Source organism: Osmerus mordax, chromosome 1, assembly GCF_038355195.1.
Source record: "Osmerus mordax isolate fOsmMor3 chromosome 1, fOsmMor3.pri, whole genome shotgun sequence".
Taxonomy (NCBI): domain Eukaryota; kingdom Metazoa; phylum Chordata; class Actinopteri; order Osmeriformes; family Osmeridae; genus Osmerus; species Osmerus mordax.
Window position 1 is genome coordinate 24,183,329 of NC_090050.1, and position 11,783 is coordinate 24,195,111.

At 51.2% G+C, this 11,783-nt stretch overlaps 1 protein-coding gene across 1 annotated transcript; it reads left to right on the forward strand.

Annotated features, from left to right (window-relative positions):
• The first annotated feature begins 5,764 nt into the window (after window positions 1-5,764).
• On the forward strand, window positions 5,765-11,783 carry sp7 (Sp7 transcription factor). The gene is given in 4 exon segments (XM_067237130.1): window positions 5,765-5,785; window positions 10,438-10,680; window positions 10,682-11,164; window positions 11,166-11,783. Coding segments are annotated over 4 exon segments (1,365 nt in total).

Below are 11,783 nucleotides of genomic sequence, written 5' to 3' on the forward strand. Positions count from 1 at the left end.
ACAGCAATCTCCTCTGCAGAAGTCTACACACAAACACTCACACACACACAATCACTCATCTAGCAGTGCAATCTGATACTGTTGGTCTCCTGTCAAACAGAGAGATGAACTCTCTTTCTGGACCAGCCTGAAGAGATGTTTCCCCCCACCAGCCAGTAGGCTTGCACCCCCCCCTCCCCCGCCAGCCAATAAGCCCCCACAAATAAACCCATGTCCCAGACCACATCGTTATGCCTGGTCACACACACACATGTACACAACCCCTGGTCACACACACACACACGTACACATAGACAGAGAGGGGAGGGATGGATACAAACAGACAGCAAGAGAGAGAGAGAGAGAAGAGAGAGAGAGAGAGAGAGAGAGAGAGAGAGAGAGAGAGAGAGAGAGAGAGAGAGAGAGAGAGAGAGAAAGGGGGCGAGAGAGTCTGTATTGGATCGTTTTATGGATTTACTACATTTCGCTTCATTTGCAAATAATCACCCATGTTCTCTGTAGACAAACAGAGAGCTATCTAGAGTATAGCTATCCTGGGGAATACTGGAGCTCATTAAAGCTGAAGGCTTCTGTGTTTCACTGATTGTTGAAACAGATCATGTAGCTCTCTGTCCTCGCTGTAACTGTGGACATAATCCCTCCCGTTATCTTCCTGAACCATCGAACATAAATACAATCTGTGAGGCCATCCAGAAGGCCAAACAACAAAACAAAAACTCTGCAGCTTTATATCTCCTGTAACCATGCAAGACACACACACACACACAGAGATACTCACGCACACACACACACCACACAGACACACGTACACACACACACTTTGAGTCCATGTGTGTGTGTGTGTGTGTGTGATGCCCAGCTCAGGGGTTCTCAGGAGACAGACGAGGAGGCCGTCTATTCAAGCATGGAGGACGCGGTTTCCAAGGTGACCACGATGACTGGCACACATGGAAGATATCATACGTGTAGAGGAGCTGACCAGATACCAAATAAAGAAAACCTCAATCTAGCCCCCAACCCTCCCCGATTCAACCCCACCCTGCCTACCAACCCCCCCACCCACCACACCACCTTTCACCCCACATCCCCAACCCCCACCCTTTCGCCCCTTGTCAATCCTAACTAAACCCCACCCCACCACCTACCAACAGCCCCTGCACACCCACACCCATACACCCCACCCACCCACATACACACACCCCACCCACACACACATACATACACACACCCACCCCCACCCACCCACACACCCCCACACCCCACCCACACCCCACACACACCGCACATGCATTGGCAGGGGTCCCATCAGGGAGAAATGTGCCCCCCACCCAGACCTCAGAGGCGAGGGGGGGGGGCTGGGGAGATTACCCACAAGTCCCTGGTGCAGGGCAGCTTGTGTCGCTACCCACAATGCCCTGGGGGCTGGACCCTCTTGGTCACAATGGTCGTGACGGGTTAGGAAGGCTCCATTTGGTCTACGACTTCATAAAAAGTTTTTTTTTTTGTGTTGCCAGGTAACTCTAGCTTTTTGGAAAATTCTAGAAACAGCCTCTTGTAACTCTGAGGTCTGGCCCTGTTTTGTGTGTGCGTGTGTGTGTGTGTATGTGTGTGAGGTTTGGTGTGAGTGTAATGGAGGGAGAGATTCTGCACCAAACGCACACACCACACACACACACACACACACATCACACATATACACACTACACGCACAGATGAACAGAAAATCTCTTCATCATCTCTCTATCAGGAGAGAAATCGTGAGTCTGTCTTTCACCTTCATAATGTCACATACCATGTTATACTCTCTCTCTCTCTCTTTCTTTATGTCTCGTTACACTTTGATAACAAGCTCAAAGAGAATATTGTATAATATTGTTTTGGGTCTTCTCTCTCCCTCTCACTTTTTTTTAATGCTCTCTCTTTTCTCCCTCTCTTTCTCTCTTTCTCTCCCTCTATCCCTCTTTTCTACACTTCTCTCCCTCTCTCTCCCTGTCTCCATCTCTCCTCTCTCTCCTCCATCTCTCCCTCTCTCTCCCTCCATTTCTCTCTCTCTTCATCTCTCTCTCTCATTTTCCGTTGACATCTCTCTGATTTTTTGACCACACAGACTGGAAAAATAACACCAAGTCACGCTGCAAGTCCTCTCCCCCTCTCCCCCTCTCCCCCTTTCCCCTCTCTCCCCCTGCCCCTCTCCCCCTCTCCCCCTTTCCCCCTCTCTCCCCCTGCCCCTCTCTCCCCCTCCCCATGATCCTCCTCCATGTCCTCTCCCCCTGCATCCCTTGCTCCCCTTATTAGTCCAGGGTTAGTACAGGGTTAGGGTTAGTCCGGGGTTAGTCCAGGGATAGGATTTGGGTTAATGCAGGGTTAGTACAGAACCTTCTGTTCAGGACCTCATTTTCTTAACATTATGTTTGGAACCTCATGTTTGGAACCTCATGGCTGGAACCTCATGGCTGGAACCTCATGTTTGGAACCTCGTGTTTGGAATCTCATGGCTGGAACCTCATGTTTGGAACCTCATGTTTGGAACCTCATGGCTGGAACCTCATGTTTGGAACCTCATGATTCCAACCTCATGGCTGGAACCTCATTTTCAGAACCTCATGTTTGGAACCTCATGCTGGAACCTCATGTTTGGAACTCATGATTCCAACCTCATGGCTGGAACCTCATGTTTGGAACCTCGTGTTTGGAATCTCATGGCTGGAACCTCATGTTTGGAACCTCATGTTTGGAACCTCATGGCTGGAACCTCATGTTTGGAACCTCATGATTCCAACCTCATGGCTGGAACCTCATTTTCAGAACCTCATGTTTGGAACCTCATGTTTGGAACCTCATGGCTGGAACCCAGAAGCAAAATTAGACCAGGGCCTGAGGGCATCTTACGAAGAGCCTGTTAGGCCCTTAACACAATCTCTAATTATAGATTCCTCTTCACACTAAACCTCTGACGCGCGTTTGAACAGCACTGTAAATGGGAACACGCCAAAGATTACAATTTTAACCCCAAAAAAAGAGAAGAAATTGGCATATAAAGTGAGGAAAGTAACCCTTCTTCCTCCTCTGTCATTTCACTCTTCCGACAAACGCGCCACATTAATGATCTCTGAGCCAAACAGGAAGCACTTCAATAACAAGCGCCCAATAAGAAGCCACTTCAGTAACAAGCGCCCAATAAGAAGCCATGTGTCTAATGAGAGGAGAGTGGCACACCGCACTCTCCATGGAAACATATAGACAGCTATACATCACACCAAGACACCCCGGAGATAGATATATGTGTTTGTACAGATATAGGATGCCTGATGGATGGATGTTTTTGGATAGATAGAGCATGTCTGATGAATGTGTTTTTGTGCAGGTATAGGTCATGTGTGACAGAAGCATGTGTGTGCAGGTATAGGATGTGTGGTGTATGTCTGTGTTTCTACATCTGTGAGTCTCAGCTTGGCTGTAGCACTGGATTACTGGGTGCTTTATTGTGTGTGAGTATGTCTCCATAACATCATTCAGGCCTGTGTGTGTATGTAGGACTATGTGCATCATACAAGCCTTTGTTTTTTTGTACGACTGTGTGTGTGTGTGTGTGACATACAGGCCAGTTTGTGTAGAGAGCGTGGATTCACCCGACCTTGCTCTGGCTGGAACACACAGAGCTGAAGGTCAACTGGAGCACCAGCTAAATATAGCTGTGTTCATGTGAGGCCCAGTCTCAGCACAGCTCAGCCCAGACCAGGCCTGTAATTGCGGAGAAAATAAGGGCTGAAATTATATGTTTATTTTTGACAACAATTTTAATCTTCTTCTGTCGTTTGGAGACAGAGGTGTCCTCAGAGTCTCTGAGCGTGGATGCGTTAAATCCAACTGATCTCAAAAGATTTGGGTTGGATTTTGATTTATCTCAGGTTTAGGATGGACTTGGCAATGTGCAGAACATGATCTGAGTTACAGTTGAAATGATACTGTGTTGGATTGAAACGACTTGTTTGTTTGAGCAACAAATCAGCTTTCTACTCAAGAGTTGGTTTTCTCAGGCATTGTTGTTGTCGTCACATACAGTACATTTTAAGTTTATTTTCAGATAATGAAGATATTCTGTGGTTGGATATAACTAAGGATACAGTACACACACACTAAAATAAAATTAAGACTATCTGAAAATACAGTAAATTCATAAATCCAACCAGAGAATCGATGTTTTCTGAAGGACATAATAATTTTATGTTCATGTCGTTTTATCCTGCACCTGTTTTTGTTTTCAGCTCTTGCAAATGTATTTAAATGGTTAGATAAGTAAATACGGTATAGATTGTTCTCATCATGGAAATTCATAATTTAAATTGTGTTTTCTTAATCTATCTAGCCTAATAAAAAAAAAGTTATTCAATCCTTCTAAATTTGATGCAAAATTAATGTATAAATATATCTCCAGTTTCTGGAACCTTTCAAAGTGTTCAGTGGATAATCTTTATTAGAAATGACATAACAATAAAATGAATTACATTATATGAAATGAAAATTGTTGTCAATGAAAATGTGAAATTCAGATCATTTTAATAAACGAGAGCTGTGTTTTGTGTCATAACATGTGAGCAAGAACTCGCATCGTGAATGAAATGCGTAAAATCCATCTGTTCAATGTTTAGGCACGTGTTGAGTAGGCTACAACGTTTTCTGTCCTTCTATCATTAAGTCTGTATTTTATAATCTCCCAATGAACTAACATAGGAAACATCCTGCTGTTTTTAACCCTCAACAATTCGTTTACGGTCGTGGTCGAAATCCATTTTATTTGATGTGATAATCTTTTATTTTTTATGGCTTGGCTGGATCTTTATTGTTTGTCTCTAGTTCAATCTTTTTAACAATCAACTAATGTCTACAAAAGCAGTAAACTGCTTTTTAGAGTATTGAAAACAGAGTTAGGGTTTAAAGCCGAACAATAAAATCTCAAATGAAAACCACAGACTAGTCAGTTTAATTCTTGATTCATTTGTGGCCTACGCGTCGTCTGTCTGGATATGGGGAGGAAAATGACGGCAGTAGATATGATGATAAAATTAAATCACCATCATTATCACCATCAACGCGCATTATCATTACAATAGAATCTGTTGTGGTTTAAAAAGGTATAAAAAGGGCTCTCAAATTAACAGCGGAGAGTGAAACGTTAAGCAGTAGTCGTAGCAGGCCTGTTAGTGATCCCAAAGGGAAATTGCGGACGCATTACAAACAGTGGTCTGAACGAGTGCGCGAGATCCACAAAACGTTGTTTTTGTCGACGTTGTCAGAAGCTGTGTATCGGGGAAGAACGGCCTATACCTGCAGTCTCACTGTCTATCATTTCAGATTACCATCGAGGTGAACGGAGATGTACGGATGTTAATTCAGAGGTGGTGTCCTTCTCTCCTCCAATGTCCTCCCTCCCTCTCTCCCCCCCCCCCTCTCTCTCTCACTCTCTCTCTCTCTCCCCCCCTCTCTCTCCCTCTCCCCCCCTCTCTCTCTCTCTCTCCCCCCTCTCTCTCTCTCTCTCCCTCTCCCCTCCTCTCTCCTCTCTCTCTCCCCCCTCTCTCTCTCTCTCTCTCTCTCTCTCTTTATTGCATCGGATCTTCAAAGACTCGTACCCTGTAATTAAGGGGCGGGCTCTGAGTCTCTCCTAAGACGTCTCGTGCTCCTACCGATTTTCTTCAAAACTGTCCTGGGACCGAGCGCAACGACTCTCCGACTTCCCTCTCTGCTCTTGGGATATTGTTTCTCAGGGATGGCCGCATCTATTCTGGAGGTATGTTCATGTTTCGGAAACGATTTATTAGTTCTTGTCCATCGCTAGTGGACTAGACTGACTGTTGTGAACGTGCTGCTTTAATGGACAGGTAATTTAAGGAAATTCTCCTATGGGCGGAATTGACAACGGACTTTGTATCTGATCAAGTACAGCATAGTTGTTCTCATAGAATCCAGTCATGCGCTATGTGCATATTACTGATCTGAAAAAGGCTACTGCAACAAGTTGTCAGATAACGACCCGCACCAACAAGGATGACTTTCTGGATGTTGTTAGTTTGACAGATTACTTAACCGCAATGTAACATTGCGCTTTTCCACATGAGTTTGGGCTCTTTATCTGCACGGTCCTCGGTAACCGAACCTGATTAACCTGATCAAACTATTGATAAAACGCGGAGGGTCACAACTCGCACTATAGCACAGTATGCGTTTCAGACATGGTGAACTTTTAATTCTGACAGTGTCTCCTTACAAAGCCGGAAAGGCAACGACATTTTAAATTCTGAACAAATCCAGTCAACATCAAACCCAGAACCCTAATTGTTTCCAATTAGAAGATTCAGATCGTAAAGATATGCTGATTCCGCCGCTTGAGTAGAAGCTCGAGGCTATATGCTTCGTCTGATCATCCGGCCTGGAGGCGGGAGAGGGTTGAAGCCGTTCCACACAGGCGCATTACAGCGGCTTTATTGCCCTCAGATTGAGCGCAATTAACCTGGAAACGGGAGCTAAAGAAACCGGATACGCCCAAGTTAAACCGCAAGGGGGGCGGGGAGTGGTGGTGGTCGCGGGGGGGAAAGACTCAGCCCCCGCGCGCCTCCGGGTGCCGGTGATTAGGTCGAGTGATCTGTAACCTGTAAGAGATGGCCAACGCCGATATTAGACTTTATTTAAAAATTAACCACATATCATCAAACATGTTCATGCTGATGTCTTAGTATTTTCACTGGAAGTGGAATTACCAGATGATGGCCAAACATTCCTACTGGATTATGCTGTAATCTCTGTGGGTTTATGAAGACATTATCAGATTGACTCTGAAAAGGGACACATTAATATGCAGTTTTCCATGGTGGTGATCTGCTGCTGCCAGAGGACCGGTGACTTGGGTTTGATCTCCACACATCCAGCCCCCACCCCGGAGCTGTGGGCAGGAGGGCCCAGAGAGAGGGCAGTGAAGGGGCCGGGAGCTGTGGGCAGGAGGGCCCAGAGAGAGGGCAGTGAAGGGGCCGGGAGCTGTGGGCAGGAGGGCCCAGAGAGAGGGCAGTGAAGGGGCAGGGAGCTGTGGGCAGGAGGGCCCAGAGAGAGGGCAGTGAAGAGGCAGGGAGCTGTGGGCAGGAGGGCCCAGAGAGAGGGCAGTGAAGAGGCAGGGAGCTGTGGGCAGGAGGGCCCAGAGAGAGGGCAGTGAAGGGGCTGGGAGCTGTGGGCAGGAGGACCCAGAGAGAGGGCAGTGAAGGGGCTGGGAGCTGTGGGCAGGAGGGCCCAGAGAGAGGGCAGTGAAGAGGCCGGGAGCTGTGGGCAGGAGGGCCCAGAGAGAGGGCAGTTAAGGGGCTGGGAGCTGTGGGCAGGAGGGCCCAGAGAGAGGGCAGTGAAGAGGCCGGGAGCTGTGGGCAGGAGGGCCCAGAGAGAGGGCAGTGAAGGGGCTGGGAGCTGTGGGCAGGAGGGCCCAGAGAGAGGGCAGTGAAGGGGCTGGGAGCTGTGGGCAGGAGGGCCCAGAGAGAGGGCAGTGAAGGGGCAGGGAGCTGTGGGCAGGAGGGCCCAGAGAGAGGGCAGTGAAGGGGCCCAAAACCAGAGTCTTAGTTTCAGCTAGGTCCAACCACAGACGTAAATCATAGCACTGGAATATTTTAATATCTGAAGCAGGGCGAATTTTAAATAGTTGAGTTTTTTTGTTTCAGATGTCTGAACCTCAGGAGCCTCGTGTAGTTACAGTCCAGGAGGTAGAATGTGAAGACACGTCCTCTAGTGTAGGGTGCTGGCCTCTAGTACTGGCCTCTAGTACTGGCCTCTGGTACTGGCCTCTAGTACTGGCCTCTGGTACTGGCCTCTGGTACTGGCCTCTGGTACTGGCCTCTGGTACTGGCCTCTAGTACTGGCCTCTGGTACTGGCCTCTGGTACTGGCCTCTAGTACTGGCCTCTAGTACTGGCCTCTGGTACTGGCCTCTGGTACTGGCCTCTGGTACTGGCCTCTAGTACTGGCCTCTGGTACTGGCCTCTAGTACTGGCCTCTAGTACTGGCCTCTGGTACTGGCCTCTGGTACTGGCCTCTGGTACTGGCCTCTAGTACTGGCCTCTGGTACTGGCCTCTAGTACTGGCCTCTGGTACTGGCCTCTGGTACTGGCCTCTAGTACTGGCCTCTGGTACTGGCCTCTGGTACTGGCCTCTGGTACTGGCCTCTAGTACTGGCCTCTAATGTAGGGTAGTACTTGCCTCTAGTACTGGCCTCTAATGTAAGACAGTACTGGCCTCTAGTGCAGGGTTAGACTAACCTGTAGTGTGGGGCAGTACTGTCTGTGTTGGTTGAGGTAGGTATTGTCCGAATAATGTTAGGTGTAGGTAGGCGTAGGTGTTGGTAGGGTTAGGTGGTGTTACAGTCGGGTATTAGGTGGTGGTACGGTAGGGTTAGGTGGTGGTAGAGAGAGGTGGTGGTAGAGAGAGGTGGTGGTATGGTTAGGTGGTGGTATGGTTAGGTGGTGGTATGGTAAGGTGGTGGTAGGGTTAGGTGGTGGTATGGTTAGGTGGTGGTATGGTAAGGTGGTGGTGGGGTGAGGTGGTGGTGGGGGGAGGTGGTGGTGGGGTGAGGTTTTGGCAGGCCAGAGGTAACTCAGTCAGTCCTGCTTTGACTATAACATCTTGAACTAACAGTGTCCTGAGGTCTCCTCCCATCTCCCTGCCTGTCTGTCTGAGGGGCAGGTTGACTGCCTGTCTGTCTGAGGGGCAGGTTGACTGCCTGTCTGTCTGATGGGCAGGTTGACTGCCTGTCTGTCTGAGGGGCAGGTTGACTGCCTGTCTGTCTGATGGGCAGGTTGACTGCCTGTCTGTCTGATGGGCAGGTTGACTGCCTGTCTGTCTGAGGGGCAGGTTGACTGCCTGTCTGTCTGATGGGCAGGTTGACTGCCTGTCTGTCTGAGGGGTAGGTTGACTGCCTGTCTGTCTGATGGGCAGGTTGACTGCCTGTCTGTCTGATGGGCAGGTTGACTGCCTGTCTGTCTGAGGGGCAGGTTGACTGACTACACTGGTGTATGTAGGATGAGAGACAGGACAATGGAGAGACAATTATGGAGAGAGACAATGCTCGATTGTTCCAGGCGATATAATCCAAACGACCTCAGATGCCATGGAGACCACCAAACATGCCTGGCAAGATTTCTCTCACAACTGACGCGAAAGATTATCTTCAGATAATGTATATCCTCTGTATCGTATTCCAAGTAATCACAAATAGAGAGGTTTGAAGGAATCTGAATACGTATAGCAGTTAATCAGCCAAAGCGGTGGCAGAAATGTACAGTTCAACAAGAATGCCAACAAAACCAAACACTGGAAAGATTTCCTCTGCTGGTAGAACGTTTCCATGCGTAAACAGCAGAGGTTAAGTTCTTGTCATGCAGAAGGGGAGGCAGAAGAGGGGAGGTCATAGGGCGGTGTGAGTGTTGACACAAACACAAGCTCCTCCTCTTTAATTTCTACTGTCCTCTCTCCTGTCCTCTCCTGCTCTCCTGTCCTCTCTCCTGTCCTCTCTCCTGTCCTCTCTCCTGTCCTCTCCTGCTCTCCTGTCCTCTCTCCTGTCCTCTCCTGCTCTCCTGTCCTCTCTCCTGTCCTCTCCTGCTCTCCTGTCCTCTCTCCTGTCCTCTCCTGCTCTCCTGTCCTCTCTCTCCTGTCCTCTCCTGCTCTCCTGTCCTCTCTCCTGTCCTCTCCTGCTCTCCTGTCCTCTCTCCTGTCCTCTCCTGCTCTCCTGTCCTCTCCTGCTCTCCTGTCCTCTCTCCTGTCCTCTCCTGCTCTCCTGTCCTCTCCTGCTCTCCTGTCCTCTCCTGCTCTCCTGTCCCCTTTCCTGTCCTCTCCTGCTCTCCTGTCCTCTCTCCTGTCCTCTCCTGCTCTCCTGTCCTTTCCTGCTCTCCTGTCCTCTCTCCTGTCCTCTCCTGCTCTCCTGTCCTCTCTCCTGTCCTCTCCTGCTCTCCTGTCCTCTCTCCTGTCCTCTCTCCTGTCCTCTCCTGCTCTCCTGTCCTCTCCTGCTCTCCCGTCTCTCCTTCTCTCCTCCTGGTCTCGGTGGGGACATGAACATAACTCTGAAATGCTTTGTTTGTGGTATTGGTCGTCTTAGTAGAGACTTATGGCCTAGTCGCCATGGAGACTAGATGTATGAACCTGTTGTCTTGCTCTCCTCTCCCCTCCTCGCTCCTCTCTTCACCTGCTATCCCTTCCTCACACCTCTCCTCCTTCTCTCCTCTCATCATCTCTCCTCTCCCCTCCTCGCTCCTCTCTTCACCTGCTATCCCCTCCTCACACCTCTCCTCCTTCTCTCCTCTCATCATCTCTCCTCTCCACCTTCCTGTCTGTTACATGTCACAAAGGTAATGAAGCTGTTAAGTATTAACCAGTCCCCCCTCCCCCCTCTCTGTGGTGCCCCCCCTCCCCCCCCTCCCAGGAAGAAGCACGCTACGGCTCCAGCCCCCTGGCCATGCTCACCGCCACCTGCAACAAGTTCGGCAGCAACGGCAGCCCGGTAAGAGACTCCGCCACTCCCGGTAAGCCGGTCAGCTCAGCCCCCGGTAAGAAGCCCTACGCCATGACCTCCGACCTCCAGGCCCCTAAGAGTGGGAGGGGCGGCGACGGTCTCACAGACTCCTCCTACACGGCCTCCTTCGGGGGTGGCGGTGGCCTCCTCACCCCCCTCCGGGAGCCCCCCTCTCTCGGCCGGAGGCTACGCCCCAGAGTACAACCCCTTCTCCCACTCCTTCCAGACCGGGGGCTCCCAGGACCCCTCCCTGCTGGTCTCCAAGCCTCACACCACAGCCGACTGCCTGACCAGCGTGTACACCTCCCTGGACATGACACACCCTTACGGCTCTTGGTACAAGGCCGGCATCCACCCAGGCATCACGGCCGCCCCCGCCAACCCCACCTCATCCTGGTGGGACGTCCACCCCAACTCCAACTGGCTGAGCCCCGGCCAGGCCCAGTCGGATGGCCTCCAGGCCTCCCTCCAGCCCGTGGCTCCCCAGGGCTCCCTCAGCCCCCAGCTGCCGAGCTACACCTCTGACTTCACACCCCTGAACCCGGCCACCTACCCCTCGGTGGGGCTGGGCTCCTCCTCACACCTGCTCCAGCCCTCCCAGCACATGCTGCAACAGGACATCTACAAGCCCAAGCCGGGGGCTGGCGGGGGGGGGCCTCCTGGAGGGGTCGATGGGGCTGAAGCCCGGCCGGGGGGGCGGGGGCTACGGGGGAGGGGGGGCTCCCACCAGATCCTCCTGCGACTGCCCCAACTGCCAGGAGCTGGAACGGATGGGGGCGTCGGCCGCCTCGCTGCGGAAGAAGCCGGTCCACAGCTGTCACATCCCGGGCTGCGGGAAGGTGTACGGCAAGGCCTCGCACCTGAAGGCTCACCTGCGCTGGCACACGGGCGAGAGGCCCTTCGTCTGCAACTGGCTGTTCTGCGGGAAGCGCTTCACCCGCTCCGACGAGCTGGAGAGGCACGTGCGCACGCACACGCGCGAGAAGAAGTTCACCTGCCTGCTGTGCAACAAGCGCTTCACTCGCAGCGACCACCTCAGTAAGCACCAGAAGACCCACGCGGACGCCCCACTGCAGGGGAAGATGGGATTGGTGGGAGGGGAGGGAGAGGCGGACCCTCGAGGGGAGGAGCCTACTGACGGCTCCTCAGCTGGACCAACCGGCGCTGTCCCTGACGCCTCCACCAATGGGGAGGAGGGAGGGAAGACTAGCTCAGCCAATGGGGTGGAGAGCAGCAGTGGCCTGCTGGAGATCTAG